Source organism: Melospiza georgiana, chromosome 2, assembly GCF_028018845.1.
Source record: "Melospiza georgiana isolate bMelGeo1 chromosome 2, bMelGeo1.pri, whole genome shotgun sequence".
In the NCBI taxonomy this organism is placed as follows: domain Eukaryota; kingdom Metazoa; phylum Chordata; class Aves; order Passeriformes; family Passerellidae; genus Melospiza; species Melospiza georgiana.
The window spans coordinates 86,408,710-86,429,788 of record NC_080431.1 but is presented as its reverse complement, the minus strand read 5'-3'; the positions used below and the strand labels follow the sequence as shown (position 1 = coordinate 86,429,788).

General features: G+C 39.2%; 1 protein-coding gene across 3 annotated transcripts in view; it reads right to left on the bottom strand.

Moving 5' to 3' along the window:
• NME7 (NME/NM23 family member 7) overlaps positions 1 to 21,079 on the bottom strand; it is an 89,992-nt gene that overhangs the window by 61,249 nt on the left and 7,664 nt on the right. For 2 of the 3 annotated variants that reach the window (XM_058045491.1, XM_058045490.1), the window contains exons 2-5: positions 20,511 to 20,577; positions 10,226 to 10,333; positions 6,742 to 6,908; positions 1,520 to 1,630 (exon numbers count right to left, since the gene is read on the bottom strand). In XM_058045491.1, coding sequence (XP_057901474.1) covers positions 1,520 to 1,630; positions 6,742 to 6,908; positions 10,226 to 10,228 — 281 coding nt within the window. In that variant the 5' untranslated portion in view covers positions 10,229 to 10,333; positions 20,511 to 20,577. The remainder of the gene's footprint in view (positions 1 to 1,519; positions 1,631 to 6,741; positions 6,909 to 10,225; positions 10,334 to 20,510; positions 20,578 to 21,079) is intronic. The other variant, XM_058045489.1, reaches the window with a different exon arrangement.

Here is a 21,079-nt window from a genome sequence, read left to right as displayed (position 1 = left end):
GGATTAAAGGAAGAAGCAAGTGCCTGCCCACACTTCCATATCTTCACTATCACTTCTACAGAAGGCATGAATCTACTTAACAGTGATTGACAGACAACTGTTGTTAATAATCCCTTTAAAGAAAGCAGTAGATGATGATGATGATGATGATGATGATGATGATGATGATGATGATGATGATTTGAACAAGCAAACCTGCAGAAATACAAGGGTAGAAGACTTTGGCAAAGCCATAGTTCTATCATTTTAAAATGGCACAGTCCCAAGAAATTGAGTAGATGGTATGCAGAGAAACCACAAAATACTCAAGACACTATTTAAACACACTCAGTATCACAGCCCATTCTTGTGCTTATTAATAATTAATTTCAATTATACAAGACAACCAGAAATTTTTATTTTGCAGTAGGCAGTAAAAGTTCAAGTCTCCATTTCTTCCCTTCAGTGTGAGTCAACTCTAAAGCACGTGACTTGGCTCAACAGTTTAACTTCTCAGAGAGACACTCGAACAAAGCATCACCCAAAACAACACTTCAGGATCAAATCTCTCATGTGGCAGGAGAGAGGAAGCAAAAAAAAAGCTAGTTTGAAAGAACATTATGAATTGCAAAGGAATATTAGAAACATGTTTGAACTTGTGAATTGGAGTTGTTGGGTGGAGGATCTGGAATCACTACAATCAGATATTGCAGCAGGTGTATGCAGAGGAGGAAGTCTTTTAGTGATTTTATCAGTATCTCAGAAAGCCAAAAAGGTTCTGAAGGGAAGAAAAAATTGTTGCTGACCTCTCACATAAATAATAAGAATACATGAAAATGGTATTATGTAAGATAGATAGCTTTTCTTTCAAAAAACATGTTGCATACGAATAGGTTTGGCAAAACAGCAATGGAAAAATAATGCAGTAACTTTGGGAAAGTCTTCTGAGGTAAATTAATTATGTTCCTTTTTCTCTGAAGCATGCCTTCCTTTAAAATCTTGGGGCTCATTAAGAAGTGGAGAACACTGAAGGTTGAGGTATTAGGAAGATGCATGAGTAAAACCTGTCCAACCCTGCACCATCAGAAGATCACTTGCTTTGTCTAGGACTTCCAGCAAAAAATCTGAGAGCAAAAATTAAGACAACAGATTTACTGAGAGCAAGCAAACCAAATACTTTAAAGGCAACATTATTACAATGAACAATACCGCTTGTATGAGGAAGCCTGGAGGTGAGGACACACAGACATGTCAGCAGTAAACACTGCTGGATTGCTAAAGCTATAGTAGCCACCTTGGGTTCATACAGACATGATGTATTTCATCACCCATACACATTTGCACAGCACTTTTTGCTACTTAGTTTAAATCTCTAAATACTTTCAGAAATCTGCAGAACTGTGAAACTGATGAGTTTCATGAGTTACCTCTTTTACTCACTGGAATGGATCTGGATGGGACAACACAGAATAGCTTTAGAGAATATTCTTAATTGCAAAAATATTTAGATACAATAAAGCTAACCTTAAGAATTCCATACCTTGAAAGCAGCATCATTTTGGCCTTAGTTATTGTCAATCCGGCATTAATAATGATATCAAATAATTGTCCCATCTTACGCATTCCATCAGGTTTAATCAAAGCCAGTGTTCTGGGGAGGAAAAAGAATATATTAGAGAGATACAGCCAACACAACTTCCCTTAGAGCATTTGGTGTGCATGTTTGGGTCATATCCAGACAAAAAAACAGCACATCAAAGAGAAATTTTGTCACCGCCACATATTCACTGTCCCAGTGTCTCATCAATTTCCATGCTGTTCTTGAATGCCTGTGCAACACATTATTCTGATAAGAACAAGGTTTGCACATTTTTATTTCCTAGGCTTTCTAACCCAAGTCAGCTCACAATGTTCCACCAGCAGTTATTATTTACCAACTTCTCCCTTTGCTCTCAGAGCACACGATTTGACCACTTCTTTCTTAGATAACTGGTATCTCAACAGCTCCTCAATCTGGGTCAGAACACAATTGAATTGTTAATCTCTTCCCTCTGCTTGCTCAACTCCCTTTTCCCTAATGTTAATCATACACATAAAATTGAAGTTGTTAAAATTCCTGTTAAAAAATGTTAGTCAAACATGTGCCTCTTCCATAAAACTCAAAGTTTGAGTTTGATTATTTTATTAATACTTTTAAAATACTTGAAGACCTCTGTGAGAAGAAGAAGATCCTCTTGTGCTTGGTACAGTACAAAAACTTCATAGTATAGAATGTGCATGCCAAATAGATGACACTGTTAATAGACATAATAAAAGGATGGAAGAGGAGGTATTTAATCTCTTATACTGACTGACAGCTATATTCTGTATTCTAAGGGACATCAATCCAAAAATCTCTACACTCTCCCCCACATCTTTGTTTCCAAGTGCATCCTGTCTTCTAGGTAATTATCTTTTTACACTGTACATCCCCAGGGCCAGAACTATTTTAGTGAGCTTTGCACAGCACCAAGAACACCATCAGCACTAAACGTATTATTAATCAAAAATAACAAGCACAAAAAGAAGGTCTGTAAAAATGCATTTTCTGTTTGCATTCATCTTGTGGTGAGTCAGCTTCAAATGTGCTCAGCTTACAAACCAACAGATTTATTCAACCTTGCATCTCAGAAACGCCACATCTCTGACAATCCTAGGGAGCAGTTTCCATCTTGTACACTGTTTCCAATAAAGAAGGCTCTCCAAGATGGAATTTTTTATTGCAGTACTTCCTTGAATGAAACACAAACAATTGCAAATTTCCTATTTTATATACCAGCATAGCATGGAAAGTAGCCCTTAGGTTAGCAGCAATATATTCCAGCCAGGGCTTCTGTGCTGAGATTATAGGAGATGGATGAACTTCCAGTACATTTGCTCTGAACCTTAAGTGACCCCAGATCGACAGATGCTTTGGCAAGAGACAGACTATTTCACAGCAAATGCAGAGCAAGGGAGGTGTTAGGACCAGGAAATGTAACCAGGAAAATTTGAACATATGCGACATTTTATCTGCAACTAAGGGAGAGGCGTAGATGACCGTCAGAGCTCAGAAACAGATTTCCTCAAGCACCACAAAGCTCCCATACACAGAGAACCTCAGGCTCAGACCCATGGGGAAGTATGATACAAAAGGACTGATGGACTAAGGCTGCAGTCAGAAACTGCATGGAAGCAGTCAACTAACACTGCGCTTCAGTCCAGGCTGCGCAGGCTACAGTCGGTTTAACCCCATTTCTGAGAAGGAAAGGCGGACCTCTCAGCAAAGGCTGACCTCTCACCAACACTGAACACAGTTTGCCAGCATACTCCATGCAGCCTTAGAGCCTGTTCCCCTCTTTCCCAAGAACTTCACAGCTCCACCTCATTTTGTGATATTATTTATCGTATCACATGGTGTACCACGTGAATCGAGGCCCATGAGGAGAAGCAGCTGCATGTTTGATCAATGAGAACCACACAATGCATGACCTGCATGCTGGCACAAGAGGTCTCCACACTCTCATTTCCCACAAACAATAAGGATCAAACCTCTGGAATGGGATCCCCAGCACCATTTGCATTTCCTCAAGGAACACTTTTTTGAATTTATGTTATTACACAGGTTGTCTGAGACAGACTGGTAATGCCAGAAATAAATTGTCCCTTACTTTTCTAATTTCAAGGGTTTTTAGTAATAGTGTAATTCCTATAAATTTGCAACGAAATATTACATTATGAAGTAATTTACCTAGAAGAGGTAATGCAAACTGCAATGAGCAGCCCTTGTAATGTCTTTTGTCTGACACTGATATTTAAATTTTAGCATTTCAGTGTGAGCTTTTCAGAAGCAAGCAGGATACAAAAAGCAGATGCTAAGGACTGTTTTTGAGATTGGATTTTGGTTCATGTGCCCTATTTTTAGTTTTAATTAGGAATACATTTCATGGGGTTTGCATGATGCAGTCTGCAGCGTGCAGTCTGTGGATTTGAAAACTGCTTAGCGTCGAGGAGCCAAGGAGAAAGAAGGAAAATCAAGCTCACATTGCTTACATTTTCAGAGGGACTGTGTGACAGTACCACAACGAGTACTGAAACAACAGCAAATGAGAACTGATCAAAGGAACAATGCACAAAGCATGCTGTGACTATGCTTTTGAGACCTACTTACTTCTAATAATAGCACTGCTGCACGTACAGTAGCTGATGTCTTGAAGGGGAAGAAATGCTGATTGTGTCAACAACTAAAAGCATAAGAATAACATATCCCATTCAAAACAGAACACAAGTATTTCTGGATGACACATAAGTTTTGTAACATCATTTTCAATACCAGTGATACTGACTCCAAGTAATGCCTACTCAGGCAGGACACACTGGTCAGACAAATGTTTACCTCAGGTTTCAACCACCCAGGATCACAAGGCTACAGAAAGAGAAAGCCCTGTCCCATGCCAGTGATTCCTTATGTGGCACACTGTAAGTAAGCACATGCTGACATAACCATTTTAGTCGCTGTTTGTGATGGTTTTCTTATGATACACTGGGAGGGGAACAGAAATGCAGAACATTTAAAAACAACAATATTGAAAAACTGACCCAAGACTTAAGAAATGTAGAGACAGAAACTGAAATAAAACAGTCTTAATAATTCTAGCTTAATTCTAGAAATTGCCTGTGTAATCTAGCCTTCTTCTGCACATCTGTTTTGTATCTCATGTACCTAGGGTCCCATTTACTTGTTTTGCTGACAAAAGTAAAGGTCCCTAACTCAAAACATTCAAGATTTTTTAGATATTCACTCCACAGTCTCCCTCAAAAGCCTCTGCTGAGCCTGTCTTAGGACACATTGAGTGACCAAAGAATGCATTTCCAAAGTCAAACTGATCTGCCAGTAGTCTTGTACAGCACAACAGCAAAAAAAAAAAAAAAAATTCTGCTTCATACAGCAACATTCAAATTATTAATATAATTCCAATTGCAGATTATTCTGGGAATCATCATGCACGGCATAAATCTTGTTACATCTAATAACTGCTGTAAAACCTGCTAGGAACAGGCTAAAAAGACAAATAACTCTCAGGCAACTCTTTTGCCCAAGGAAACTCTTTTAATATGACCCTGTTTACTCAGTGAAAGCTTCTGTGAAGAAACTGAATTTTGAGGATCCTTTGCCTGAGTAAGGTACCTTTCACTATGTTCCTTTGGGCTATTCTGAATATGTAACACCACTTGAATATCTATGTTATCTTTCAGCCAACATTCTTTAAATGTTTTCCAAACAGCTGACATGTCATAAATGCCTTTTCCTCCTTTTGTAGAGCAGTACAAAAATTTGCCTCCTCCTAAGACCAACACAATTAAAATGTTGCCATGTAGACTGCAACATCTCCTACTAAAGAAAACATCATTTTATCATTAGTTGCCTTTTTCTGGTGCAATTGCAGGAGCACTGCAAGAGCCCTAGGCATTATGTTAGTTTAGGCAGAGCAGGAAATACACAACTTTTCACTGATATAAAGATTTACCAAATCTTTACAATCTACCCAAAACTGCACTGAGGAACAGAAAGAGTAGCCACATGTACAGAATCCATCCCCTTGTGTTCTCTACCTCCTTTGCTGCTCTTTCACCATGCCCAACCCCAGCTTAGAGAAGTACCAGAGCTCCTGAAAAAATATTATGGCATGTATTTTCACAGCAATTTTTTTTTGTGCAGTTAAGACAAAGATGTGTGTTAAAACATGCAGTTCTTCCTCTGTCTGGTTATGTACAACTCTCCAAAAAGAGTTTAAAACAAGTCCATTTACTAGGAGGGAGCAAGAGAGCAAGTGATTAAGGCTCACTTAATACCATACCTAAGAAAATATTCTGTGTTCTTTTCAAAGAGGCTGGAGGAAATTATAAAAGATTACTAATTTGCGAATTCAGAGATTACCTGCACAGCCATTAAACCAGATCTAAATTGCTTAAAATTAACCTTAGTGTTCTCATATTCTTAGTCCTCATATGAGCTCTCAAATGGCGTCTTAAAATCTTTTCCAAAGCAAGTCTTTAAATCAAAAATATATTATAAGTCTTATCTTCATCCATGATAAACAAACTTCATCTTAACAAACAAAAACAAACTTCATCTTAACAAACAAACCTGTAATTTTTACTGATATTCTCACACTGTACTTTCTGTCCTCATGCATACAGAGCTTAAGAGAAGCTGAAAAAAATTCTCAGAAAAAATCTCCACAGTGAGGAAAAACAACAGAGAATAGGAGCAGTCCTCTAGTACCTTCATTTATCACTTCTAAGAGAGAGTAGATCAGACTGGTGAGGCACTAGGCTTCTGCACAGATCCCAGAGAGACAGTTGCAACTTTCATGAGGTCCAGGCCTTTCAAGCCCAGCACACATCAGTTACCACATCAATTCTGCCCCAGGAGAATCCACAAATCACAAGAACCCTACTGGTGCCTACCCTGGCTGAGTAACAAAGCTGAACAGGACTCATTTTCCTCCTCCCTCTCTTCTCTCCCAAGATACCTAGAGAAGCCAGCAGCTGACACCATAGAGAAGCTGGCCTTGCAAGGTACCACTTTGCTTCTATGCAGCCATCAGAAAATCAGATCACTTCAAACTGCACACAAACATGCAGTTCTCCTCTTCTGCCCACATGAGTAGAGAAACCTCATTTCTAGCAAACATCTACTTCAAAACCCCAAGCACAAGATTCCAAGATCTCCCTTCTCACCTCTCTTTGCGGCTCCCAAGCTTGCGAGATGTGTACAGGTTGCCATAGTCCACTATGGTGAGGTGCCGGGAGAACACTGTGACTTTGCTGCCCACATAGAGATCCTCAAGGTGCAAGCTCTCGTACTTGGTGCGCCTCAGGAACGTGCGACGGTTCTTCACATCATGCTGCAGCAAAAACAAGATTAAAATCTTCCTAAGCAAGAGATTTAGTTGTGGGCAAACTCAACTTAATCTTTACTCTACTGTCAGAAATTTCCTTAGTACTATGGGATTGAATCTGATCACTTAATCAATTTAATTCCAAGCCCTTTGAACTAACAAGTGTACCAAGAAAGCTTAGAAGACCAACCAACAATTACAAATTTATTGCATTTAAATAGTCTCAGGCTAAGAGCTCTCTTTGAAATTTTTTTGGTTTGTAATTTGCTTGTTCTGATTCAGGCTGTGATAAAAGGTTCAGGTGCCTGGTGAATGCCTCTGTCCAGCCTCACTGAGAGTTCCCCCAGCACATCCATACTGTTTCACAGCCCAGTGGCTCACACCAGAATGAGCAGGATACACACACTGGCAGGCCTCCTCTTCAGGGCATCATTCCAGTGATGATATGCTCGATTTGACTGCGTACGACTCGGTATTAGGGATGGAGAGATGATTGCAACACTTGGCTGAGATGTTCTTACTGCCTAGAGCTGCAAGCTCAAAAGCCTGTCAGGATAATTCAGCTTTATGTATTATCACTCCAAGCAAGAAGCCAGACATTATTATGCACTTTTCTGGGTGGGCTGGCAAAGCACAGAAGTCAACCTGCTGAACAGTTTCTTCACTGCAAGTAGATATTACAGATGCCTTCCAATTCCTGGGGAAGCGGAAGCCTGTGAAAGGAAGAGCTTTGTCCTCCTCAGGCCAAACTTCCCCTTGTGTCTCAACCTGCAGCTGCTGTCCTCCACTGCAATGGAGCATCCACTAGAATAGCATTAAAAGAAGGAACATCATTCCCACAAATTTGGGAGGGGAAAAAAATTTAAAAGTAAAACTCCATGTTCTGAAAATTGTGAATACAGTCCTGTTAGAAGGCTAGAAGAATTGTAATTCTTTTCAGGATAGCCAAAATTTTGCAGATTAAAGAACTGCAAATTATTTTGATACTGGCTTCTGCTGAGGCATGATTGTAAGGAAGAATCCTTTCCTCCTGATATGTCCTTAGCCCCTCATACATGCCCCTACTATATGTTCACTATTCAAGTGCAGTAGGGAATGAAATGAGAACATGGTAAAAAAAAAATCAAAGAAACCAACTTGAATTTGGCTACTTGTTTCACCAGGACTTTGCCAAGAAGCCTATTAGCCTGTCTCAACCATAAGCAAATTTGTTAATATCTTCACCAAAAATCTGAGTATTTCCTTGGTTATTTCACTAATGGTTGCTAGAAAGGCACCCCGAGGTGCTTTTCTCTTCTCAAAAAGAAAAGGGGATGTACCTGTGTTACAGGATTCCTCTTTAGAGTGGACTTTTGAATAATGTTTAAAAGATCTTTCTATAAACTAAATTATTCCACTCCTGCCCATGTACATGTAGAAGTAAATTACCCAAAACAAAACAGTTCTCTGATAAGAATCTGTCCTTTTGAAAGATTTCTTCTCTCTTTTCAAGAAATCTTTTTTAGGAAGAAACATTATTAAGGCTTTAACAATTCCCCACGAGAGTTGTTATCTATGGAAGACTTGGAGAATGGGGCCTCTCTGTCAAGAGATGCAGTTTGACTGAGAGAACTGCTTGCTGTCCTTTGACAAAAATCTATGCTGTCTTCTTACAGCTGCAAAGCAAGCTAGAAACTTCTCTCATTATTCACAATGGCATTCTACTTCACAAACAAGACAGGAAGGACAGAAAGAAAAGTTAAGCTCAGCACTTCATACAACACAAGCCTTCAAGAGCGCTGCTCCACCTGCAGAAGAGGTGTGTGACAAGGGAGAGCTGTTGTCAGGGATGGAGAGGAAGGGGATGAAACATCCTCCTCATATGTGGGGGAAAGCTGGTTAATTACCATCACCTCCTTTCTCTCAGGTATGTTAGAGGTAAGAGCAGGTTGTCATCTCCACAGGAAAGAACTAGAAGATGCAGAAGAATAAGGCAGTAAAAATGAAAAAAAAAATCAAGAAGTTCTGCAGAAATAAAAAATAAACAATCCAGAACATAATTCTAAAAGTAATATTTGTCCACAAACTCATCCCCAAAAGTGATTTTGAGATATTCTTTCTCTAAGGGTGTTCGCATACATTTTCGTTCTTCTAATTCCTGTGCTGTTGACACGCAGTCTATGGCTGCGTACACACCACACTACTTTAACCTAAGAGCACACCAACAAAATGCAAAAGTCTGCCAAAACACAGGTACTGCATTAAGAAGCCCAAGAACACCTTGGAAGCTCTTGGTTTTGAGACGTGTAGGTAAAATGAACAATAATTTTGCCAGCCTACACATGGTTTTGTAGGAAGATTATTACAGTTCCTGACTGATCAGCTAAACTGTCTCTGGGAAATAAAAATTAGAAATCTTACATTTTGAAAACTGCACATACAGACATCATACAACGAACTAACTTATTATCAGTGCAAAGTGCATCTTCTCACACAACTGGGTATTATTGCTTCAGTGAGGAGCAGTTTGGGTAAAAAGTCAATTCCTCTAGATTTCTTATTCCGCAGTTGACTTTTATAGCAGGAAAGTTAAAATTTGATAATGAAATTACTAAGTGTGAATATCCAAATCCAGGCTATTCTTAGACTCTTCACTAAGAATTGGAACGGACTAATCCATGCCACTTAAATCATTCTTAAAAGAAAGCGCAAAGCATTGGCTGGCACGAGGATTATCTTTACAGTACATATTTTATTTTTATATACATGCCTGCTACTGCAAAATGCTGGTTTTCACTGCTCTCAATAAGCAATGGGATTGGTTGTATGAACAACAAGTCAGAAAGGTCTGTGCAAGCACCACCGATGAAAAAATTTGGATCTCACTGTCTGAAATGTCCTACCTCTCATTAAACCAAATTTACCATTTCCTCTACTTTGGTAAGAATCTCTTACACTTTACTGTTCAGACACTTCTGGAATTCCTGCTGAAGCTTAGTCTCCTGTTTGGAATTAGTGTCAGCTTACTCTACTCAAGCAGTAGGCCAGAGTTGCTGAGTTTCAATTCTGAAACCCAAGTAGAGATTGAATGAAAACAGATTTGTGAGAATAATCTCTCCACACCAAAGAGAGCTTTAAGAAAGAAAAAAAAAATCATAAATGTGAAAGCTATTCCACACGCTTTACTTGATTTTCTTTTCATTTTAGAAACTGAGCAAGATATATTTTAAATTCAATTTTCTTACCTGAAAAATTATTAGGTAGAGGCAGTGACTTGCCATTTTATGAACTATTTAATTGGATATTACATTTATGACAACAGATTTTTTTTCTTACATCCTTACCATTTCAATTGATGAGTCTTTTGGATAATACAGAAGTTCATAACGCCGAAAGAGTGAAGCATTTGGGTCATACCATTCAGCAATGAAAGCGTATCTCTCATCTTGACTCTGGAAAAAAAAAGGGGGCAAAACTAGCTATTACAGAAAGCATACATAGTCTATATGTAAAAATATACAAATAAAAAACTTCATTCATTTCTTAGCAGAAAAGTAAAAAAAAAAAATAAAAATCATTTCTAAATAGACTTGCACACTCTGCATATTATCTCCTGTCTACTATAGGTGGTGACATCTTTTCATTTGTTAGCTATCATCTTTTAAATAGGATGAAACTTGGATCATGGCAGTTTTCCAGACAATCTCATAACGTACCCAGATTTCACCAGTCATGGAACATGGACTACGGCTGAAGTTGTTGTCAGACTTCCCAACTTAGTCAAAGTATTTGATATACTTTCTTTCCTTAAAAAAGATGTGTTCACCTACAATTATATTACAGACTCTTAACATATCTTCTATACATCCTACAAGGAAACACTTTCCTCTTCCTTAACAGTCATACCTAGATTTCTCTTAATGATGAGATAAAAATATTCAAGTTAAGGACAGCATTAGTTTGATTCACTACTTAACTTCCTGAAATTTACATAAAGCATAAATAGCCCAACCTCATTTACAACTCATTTTCTGCCCCTAAGGAGTGCAGATGAGGAAAATGGATTGCAGTAATTCCAGAAGTGTAACTACATGAGTAGCTTCTCTCCATGCCTCATCCTCAGAGGACAACAGCCCCCAGCAAAGCAAGAACAAAGGCAAGGCACAGCACGTGGATGTGCAATTCTCATTCCTCTCAGTGGCACATGTTTGTTAGTTATTGATGCAGTATCAGTTATTTGATATCTAGAATAGTTAGATGGAGCTCTAAATTTTTAACTCCCACATCTCCTCTAAATCTGACTGCTACTTGTAAGGGCAAGCATGGTCTCATCACAGACTTCCACACTTTACACATATCTGTACTCTTCTTACACACTTTGAATATTGGGGAACCCCTGGGAGTTTAACTTTAAAGCCATGTGGGCCTCTTCAATACTTCAGATTTTAGAGAAGGGTTGCATTTCAGTTTTTACAAAGACCACTTAATAAGCAAAAAGAGAGTTCCTGTAAGCTTCCATGACTATTCTTAAACACCAGCAGGAAAAGAATGATAATTTTCCAGCATCTTCAGCTTACCACTGACTTAGGACTAAATGCTTTCGCAGGCCAAAGTCCTAAGACAAGCAGTAGCAGGAAAGAATGAGATAATGAAGAACAAATTCAGAATTTTACAATGTGATGAATACTAGTACCTCTTAGCATCATGGCAAATGCACCACCTTCCTGTCAGCTCTTATGGTACTCCCTACACTGCAAACAAAGTATGACTGTACTGCAGAAACACTTATGCCATGAGGGCAGCACAGTGCCCTGTGAAGGATGCAAAGTTTCCACTTCTCTCTGTAGAAGGCTGTGCAGCACTGGAAACCATATCAGCATCAGGTACTCCAACTTCTGTATTATCTGTACAGCACACACTGCAGCCTTTGACAAGAGTTAAGCTAATCTTTTACGTGCAGTATCCAGCATGAAAACTCCCTAGTGACTTAGCCTGGTTTGCGGCCCTTGCTTGAGCTGGATGTGTTTGCATCATTACTGCCACTGCCATCATTCTGGAGAAATGCAAATCAGAACAAACTCTGTCTTACGGCAGAACTCACTCCTGATTTTTCTATATAGGCAATAAGGAGTAATTAGGGTTGGCAGACTGATTTCAACTTCAATCTCACACTCATACTACTGGACAACAAGATATTTGATCAATTGATTTGGCTGACCATCACCTTGTCAAGAATGGATTTTATAGAGAAGCAGTTCTCAGCCAAAGAGCTTGTCTAAAGAGAAACAGTCCACTTCCATAGAACCATGTAATAGTCTTGTCGTAGTTGAGATGGAGACAATACAAAGCAACACACTCCATTTTCAGAAGGCTTCAAACCTGTTTTTATTATAGTATAATGCATACTTTGTATACATTCTTACAAAACTCATAAGTTTACACTTTACTCATTGTCACGAAAGACAAACTAAGTGCTTATTGGAATCGGCAGTTTGGCAGTTGCAGGTTTCTCTTAATTTATCCTTTTTTCTTTCTTGGTTTCTATGTCAATGACCTTGGCAGAAAATCCTTTCAGGAGTAGACATGTATCCTCTTATTAAACTTCTCTCTGGCTCACAGAAGTCGCTGTAAGACCTCTTCCACATGGTCTGACTTGGAGGGAAGCTTAAAAATCACCCAGTTGCAACCCCCCTGCCGCAGCAGGGGCACCTTTAACTACACCAGATTTTTCAAAGCCCCATCCAACGCTGAACACTTCCAGAGATGGGGCATTTCTCAAGTACTACCTCCAGAAAATGACTACTGAATGGATGAAATAAAATAGATGCACCATTTTAATCAGTGCCTCTTCATAACATGAAGACATATAATTGCATTACTACATGCTACTTTTTCATGCTATAGCATTGCTTTCAACTATATTTTCCGGATAGCAGTTGCCACAGAAGCTACTGATTTTCATTTAAGTAAAACTTCCAACATCTGTAAATTACTTGTCTCAGGGAAGTAATATATTTGTGTGAACAATCAAAGAAAGCACCATTAGATTTTTTAACTTAGTCACCAGTATCAATCATCAGCACCTTCATGTTTATGGTGAGAAACTGCATTGTGTGCCTTGTGTGGTGACAAATGGCCTCTTTTTTTTTTGTTTTGTTTTTTTCTTTTAACACAACCCTGGATTTAAGAATCTGATTTTCATTAAGAATCTGAAATCTATTTTATAAGATTTCATTCAATGTCTGAGCTATTCATATTTCTTATTCAGCAAGCCCTGCTGGCCACTGAATAGCAGAAATCACCATTCTGTATTATCTTCTTTTGGCATTGTAAGCAAAAGCAAGGTAATAAATGCTATTTAGACTCAAGAAAAACTGCAGAGCTAATCCCCAAACATCCAGAAAATGCTATCAGTAAGCAGGATAGCTTGAATCCATAACTGTTATGCATCCAGAAAATACGGAGACTTAGTATTTTTCTAAAATGACCAAAACAAAGCTTCTAAAGCTTCTCCTAAGCCATAACTAGAATTTTCTCTGCTGTATGGACATAGAATTATTACAATAAAACAGTATCAGAAAAAAGTTCAAAGCTTATGGGAGACATTCCTACTGGAAACATTATATTTGTGAACATGTCAATTGTTTTAGAGGCAGACACTTTACAGCGTCTGCCTCTGAAGAAATTCAACACTGAAAGCAAATTGAAGACCCTGCCAAATAAGTACCTAAAATACAGGTACCTAAAATCAGGTAGGAATCTGATCTTACTATTGCAAATTTGTGCAAGTAGTCTTAAAACAGATAAAAGACAATATGGAATACAGTCGTGATATTGTGAGCTTATTTTGGGAAGCCCTTGCCAAGCATTGCTGTCAAAGTGCACCTCCAAGTCATCAAAAATGCCAAACAATTTCAAAATGTAAGTTTGTAAAAGTGAGTACATATTAGGTTTTTAAATGAGAATGGAAACTTTTATTTACTTATTTAATGAAGTAGGATTTTGAAGGCAAAAACCAAACACAAAAAACTGTCCACTTTCCATCACATACTGTGACAATTGCAAAAAATGTTTAAGCCTTCATAAACCTGAAATTCTAATTTCTGAACACTTATTTTCAATCAGTACACCACTCAATCAACAGAACTGGTATGGCAAACAACCTTCCTACATATCCCTCCACTAGTGCGTCCTGACTGCAAACTGGGAAGGAGCCTCAAGGATTAGGAAGTACTGTGGGAGGCAAGCTAAGTTTCATTGTTAGCTTCTGTCCATCCTCCTAACAAAGGAAACTCAGAGAAAATAACTCTCCAAAGAAGAGTGATTAGAGAAGAGTAGTGACCTGTCAGGGGGTAACATGTTCAATGCACCACACTGCTTCAGACCGAGAATGAGTCCTGAAAGGGAAATATTTCACAGCTCTTGACCAGGGAGCAGTTCATTCCCCCAGGAAATGGGACAGGCATCTTAGCCACCACTGAAATCACACTGAATTCCTTTGAACAGCTCAAGAAATAACAAATCAAGTGAATCTATAAGTACATTATAACTCAGAAAATTCTTGCTTCAAAGAATTAATTTCCATTCATTTCTGTGCCATTCCCTCATTAAAATCACACATAGCCTCTGCTCTCATGACTATGCAATTAAACAAGTAATAACTAATGGGGGAGTAATGTATTTTCACAAATGCTCGCATTAGTGGAATAACTGCTACCACTAAAAAGTCCAGCAGTGATTATGCACTTTACATTTACATACTGATACTTCCAGAACAGCTATCTTGAGCTCAGGATTTACATCTCCTTTCCACAGTAAACTCTAGAACTGAGATCAGCAATGTCAAGAGTTCGCCTACTGTGATGATGGAAAGGTTTCTTCCTCTTCCTTATGTAAGTTGCCATGGACAACATTTAAATACATTTAAATACATGTGGGTTTTGCTACCTTTTGCTTTTTGTTTATATTGGCATGTGTAAATATGCAATAGGATGGCTCTATGGACATGAGAAACATTTACTGAAGTACAGCTGAAATAAAAATCCTAAATTTTGTACTTACTTCTGAAAGTGATGGGGAAAGCAGTCATTCTTAGCCAGCATGGGACTAAGTTCTAGAACCTAAATCCAAGCATCCATGAAAGAACTGTGCTCCCAGAAAACTCTGCAGAGGGAAACTGTGTATTTGGAACCAAACTGCCGAGGACACTCTAAACCAAGAAGCAGAATTCCTAACAAGCTTTACAGGACACATATCTTGTTCTGTAAACCTTCTAGACTTCCAAAAGGCTTCTGTCCACAGGAAAACAAAAGCAGATCTTCCAAAGGTTTTCATGAGAAGCAACAGTGGTAAAAGAGCAGCTCAAGGACTAAGGAATTCCCATGGAAAGGTGGAGAAACTTTACCCCTCTGGTTTGTCCTATGAAGAACATAGACCTGGATTTGGTTTTCCAAATGCTTCACTTGACAGCCACACTACTGTACTATTCTGGAGTGACTACTTCTCTCCTCCTCCTCTGATTTTGATTAGAAATTTCATACTAGAGTTTATCTTACAATCGAGAACACAGGGAATCAGGAGCTGATTTTTTTTCAGCTCAAGAGAACCTCACATGAAACAGTACCAAAGTATTTCTCAAAATTAGAAAACCCTGAGGTATCTAGAAAGTGCACCTTGACATGCCATTAGCAATCTGGTTTCTATGACGTTACAATGGCTGTCAGGAACTTCAGCATGCGTGACATTATCTGACACAGGCTCAGGGCCCGTTGCTCACACATTACAGCTTCAGGAGTCATGCAGAGTATTGCTACATTTTAAGTGTGCACCTTTGTTGTTTGCTGCTCCTTCGGTTTTTCTCAGTGACTCTGAAAGCAGATCAAAGAGAAAAAAAATCAAAGTATTTGAATAATCTCCTAATGAAGCAATAAAAAGACTGCACAAACCTCGGTAAAAGCTGAATCCAATCCATCCTGATATTGTTCTATATTGATATTGTGGTCTATATTTTGTAATACTCTGCTGTCACAGGGAAAACCTCCAGTAAAGCACAGACCAAGCTGTCTGTTTCTACGAAAATCACTGGGAACAGGATGGACCAGCAGACAGGAACTATTCTCACACCAAACAGAAACAGGGTAACACTCCTCACACACTGGTTAAGACTATCTTTTAACCTAATTAGATTTTTTTTGGTCTGGTGGTCTGAATCTGTGAGAAATACCAAATGCGTATTTCTCCTAATACACCAAAAAAGCTTTCTGGAAAGGCTGCTCTGAAGCTGCCTAAAATTCTTAAAATGAACAATTTTAAGGAAACATTTTTTCACAACCTGTTCCTCCTTCAAACCAGGTTGGTGAACTCTCAAAAATACTTTGGAAGAGCAAGAGTATTTTTATAAAAAAATAAGACGGTTTCAAAGCATAAGAATACTAGTTATTATAAAACATTTCATGTGAGATATCTTGAAGCTCATTGACTCCAACATCCGGTAGTCTGCTTACGCATGAACATGTACATACCTTATGTTTTTAGGAAGAAAGATGACTTTTAAAAAATCACAAAAGTATTAGAGCTTGGCAACCAAAAGAAAAGCTGAAATGGCCAGTGAAGAGGTATCTTGATCTTTCCTCTTTATAGTTTCTACAAAAAACCCACCAACTATCACCATTTGTGCTGGGTGCATTCCTTAGACAGATGTTGGCCTTCACAGGGGTGAACTGTGGGACCAGACCAACTGCTTTCACCAAGAACATTATTTTCAGAATTAGGCCCTGAAATTGTTGTTATAAACATATAATCAACTTCCAAAGTCCAGAAGATATTGCTATAAATGTATGATCAACCTCTACCAGGTATCTAAGTCCTGTTATGAATAATTTGAAACTGTTCCTCTAAGCCCATAAATCTCCAACCACTGCTCTCCCAGAGCAATCCCCACTTCAGATTTAATGCTACCTCCTAGGCTGAAGAGGGCTTCAGGTCAAATGGAAAGCAGTGACTGACAAACTCCTGTTCTGAGGAGCAAGAGCCAAGAACTTCAGCCAGAGGCAGCCACTGACAGTGTTATTACTCCCCCCGCAGGCCAGAGACAGAAGCAACATCACAGCAGCACCTGCTTTGTCCAGAGCCCCAGAAATACTCCGATTGCTTAAATGGTTGATTTGATGGCCTTCCTGCTCTCCCATTTCAACATCTGGCAAGTCCTGCTTTATTTTCAGCTGAATGCTTTTAGGTGCAGGCCCTGCACAATGCCAAACTTCCCACATGGCACCGAGTGGTAGAAGATTCAGACCACCACACCAAAAACAATTCTACCTTTAATTAGTTAAAAGACAGTCTTAACCAGTGTGTTAGGCATGCTACTCTTTGATGGAAGGGTGACAACCCTTTGCAGACATAAAGTTGAAAAATAAAATTCAATAACACTTAAAACAACTGAAATTTCTAAAAAAATCTCTTTAAAAAGTCAAGTACTTCTGCGAGCATGAGAAATTATGAGGCCTGGTTCTCTATATTCATGTTTCTCATCCCTGATGGTTGTGACCAGAGCCTCTCTTCAGCTCAGGTGTTTAACAAAGGCTCATACCCGCCTGGATTCTCTGTTGTCTAACTACAGTCAAGCTCACAGTGAAGTCCAACATTCTGCAGGGCAGAAAGTGCTCTGCAGCATTTTAGTGCACCTTAAATACAAAAATGAATTCTCATCAGTGCATACTTAGTAAGCTATGTTATTAAAGCCATCTTCTGCCTTCACAGTTTATGTAATACAGGATACTTTCCAGGCAAAACTTAAATCCCCAACACTGTGTAGATAGAGCACTCAATTAGCTCTGTCTCTTAAAACTCATTTTCCTCCTCCTCTTCTATTCATGTTTCTGACACACAAGTCGGAATCATTTTTAGAACTCCAATTTTGCAGCCCCCTCACTGCTGTTGCACCTCCCACTACTTTCTCAACAGGCTCTTCTTTAGTAAAAAAGTGAAATCAAAAGATCACTTTTCAAAAGGAAAAACATCTGGCAACTGCAATTTCCATGACAATGTCTTGACTACAGACAATTCTCAACCTAAGCCTTGTACTCAAAGCGATCTGATGAATTTTATAAGGGTATCTCTTTTTATCCTCTCCTTGTAGAAAGCAAAGCCTACCTAGTGAAAATTTCACTCTACAATTGCATGTCATACTTGAATACTTATTTACAGGATTCATGTTATTTTTTTAATTATTGAAAAGAGTTTCTCTAAAACACATCAAGGATGCCATACTGCTCCTCACTGCTCTGTCCAGACAGGTTTAGCTTTAGAAGACCAGCTACATCTTGTCTTTAGCAGAACATGTGGCCATTTATTGCACATTTATAAAGCTGCAGATGATAGGATCACATATTATTGCACTTGTAATTACATGATGACAGGTAATTCCTCTCAGAGCAATCAGTAGTGCTCAACACGTCTGCCTCCACTAACTCCAGCAGAGCCTGACAGTGACTTCAGCAAAAGCAGAGCTGTTCCCTGACTCAGAGCACGATTTGCAACGCAGGTCATCCCACATAATCACATCTGAGCACAAAGTTTAGGCGCTTTGCACTTAATCAGCCAGTAATGGCAGAACTGATTCTGCCGCGGTCAGCCGCTGAATGCTCTGTGTCCACCTTCCCACGGCGAGATTAATGCCGCCACTTGATGCCAGGAAGTGAAACACTGAGCTACCTGCGCACACCCCGTTACAAGATCCATTCAATATGGAAAAACATTTCTAAAAGGCTCAAAATCTGGCCTAACATTAAAGCTGATGTCAATACTCAAAGGTAGTTTCCTTTTACAGAAAACCATTCCTCTGCCAAACCTTTAGCTTTCAATTTCCAGTATTTTGAGAACTAAAACTTTCCAAAGGAACACTGGGGTTTACTGGGGTTTTTTGTTGTTGTTTTTTTGTTTGTTTGTTTGTTTTGTGGTTTTTTGTTTGGTTTTTTGGGGTTTTTTGGGGGGGGTTTTTTGTGTGTTTTATTAGGATTCTGAAGCACCTTTCAGATTTACTCCCCACACATTCTTATTCAGGTACTCCATTAAATTTTCAACCTCTTGCAGAATCAATCTGGAAATCTTTACACAGAATGGTTAAAACTGGAGAAAGCTACAAGCAGCTGGGAACTAGAGCTTTGAAAAGAAACACCTACAAATCCTAAACTAAAGCTGTTAACAGCACTTCAAAGCATTATAATGCCTACAGCATCTTCAGATTATCTCAGCTCATAATAATCTTCTGAAAAGCTTTTCTAACAAGAACTAGTTGGTTGCCTTGGAATCACAGCTAAGGGAGAGCAGGTCCTTCAGCCAGCCAAATATCACGAGCAATTAGCACCCAGGAGTCTGTGGGAATGCTCTGAAGAACACACACACTGCATCCACCTGGAACAGTCAGAGCTTGCCACGGTCTAGTAGCAATTTATGGTCCTATGAAGCTGATAACTGTGCTGACACGTTTCTCATTCACTACTGTGGGCAGTAACAGCTAGTGTGTTGTCTGCACTACTGCTTAACCAATGCTGGCTTTACTTTTTCTCAGATGGCATAAAATTCTAAGGTAGTTGGACTAAATCCAGATTTCAGCCCACAGATGTCACGGTCATAATTTATTCTGAAGTCAGACTAATGACAAATTACATGCAAACAGAAGTTCTCATGATAGAAGCTGTTCAGCAATTTCCCACTAGTAAAGTAAGAAATCAAAATCTTCTGTGGGTGACTATAATCATATTCCCAAACTCTGCCAATCCTAACAGACTTTTTTTACAGGTTCACTTGATGAATATTTGTTCCACAATTTACAGATTCCTTCTCTCCCAAAGCATAGGACTTTTGTTATCAGATTTGCACAACTGAACTATGTTATTCCCCTGAGATGCAAACATCTCTGCTGGATGAAGACAGTGACTGAGATTCCAATCCCATACATAGTTGAATAAGATTGCTTAGTTCCACCTACTCAGCTGCCCCCTGCATTAGTGCATTTGATGTTCAGGACCTTTTGAAAAAGGAGGCTATTTTCCCCACTTTTGTAAAATGGGAATAATCATCACCATCACTCCTTTCATGGAAACATAACAAGATTTAATAGCTAAAATATTTGTACTATTTAGACATCATAAATCCCCATTCATTTTGACAAAGCAGAGCAGAGGCAGGTGAGTCAGTTCATCCTGATTTCCTCCTTCCACAGACCCTTCACTGGAGCACAGGAACCAGGCCCCTGTGGAAGAAGTCAGAAAGGGAAAATGCTGCCCGGCCACTGCCTCTGCAGCTGCCTCCAGGAAACACTGCTAGTCCAGAATGTCAGCAGCTGCAAGGATTGGATCCAGACCACAGTTCTTCTGCTCCATCCCAGTGATTTGGGAGTCTTCTGACTTAAAAGATCTCAGTTCAAAGAGCGTACTGTAAAAGAGACCACGGGACAGGGCGAGGACAGCATTGCTCCTATGTAACTAGAAAACATACAGCATAATACAGTCCCTATAGTGGGAGAAAGAAAAAAAGGAAAGGCTAAAAATAGGAGAAGTATTAAATTTACTGAGGAATAACACTTAAATGGGCAAGAACAGGTACACAGGCTCAAGCATGCCTACCCACCTCTCTCCACTTCCCATATGTAGCCCTCTCTTATATGTAGCTCTCCTTCCAAGTGTGTTGGAGTATTCTGCAGGAAAAGTGCGATTTTTAAAAAAAGATAATTAAGGTAGTTACAATCATTGGACGATCCCATGCAAACAAAGATCATGCAACAGGCTCTCAGAAACTCATCTTGGGAGAGCACTTCTTTCCAAAGACGTGAGCACCCTCTGGTGCCCAAGGACAGGTTGAGCACCTTATTTAAACCTCAAGAATTCACTTCTGAAATGATCAGTTAGAAGCCATTGCTATCTCTTCCTAGCACACCTAGAGCTTAAAAACTAGTAACCTCATAAGAGGAGGTAGAAATGAATAAATGATAAAGCACAGATCCCAACAGCCAGGGTGATGAAGTCCTTTCACACAGGAAAATGGAGACACATGGGCAGGTGGCCTTCCTCAATGCCTGGCCTTCCTCAAGGCCCACCCTCCTAATGCCAATCCCACACCCTCCCAAAATTCTCAATACCACAGTTCTTAAGTGAGTATCAGAGCTGCCCACTCCAGGACAACTCATAAAGGCACCTCAT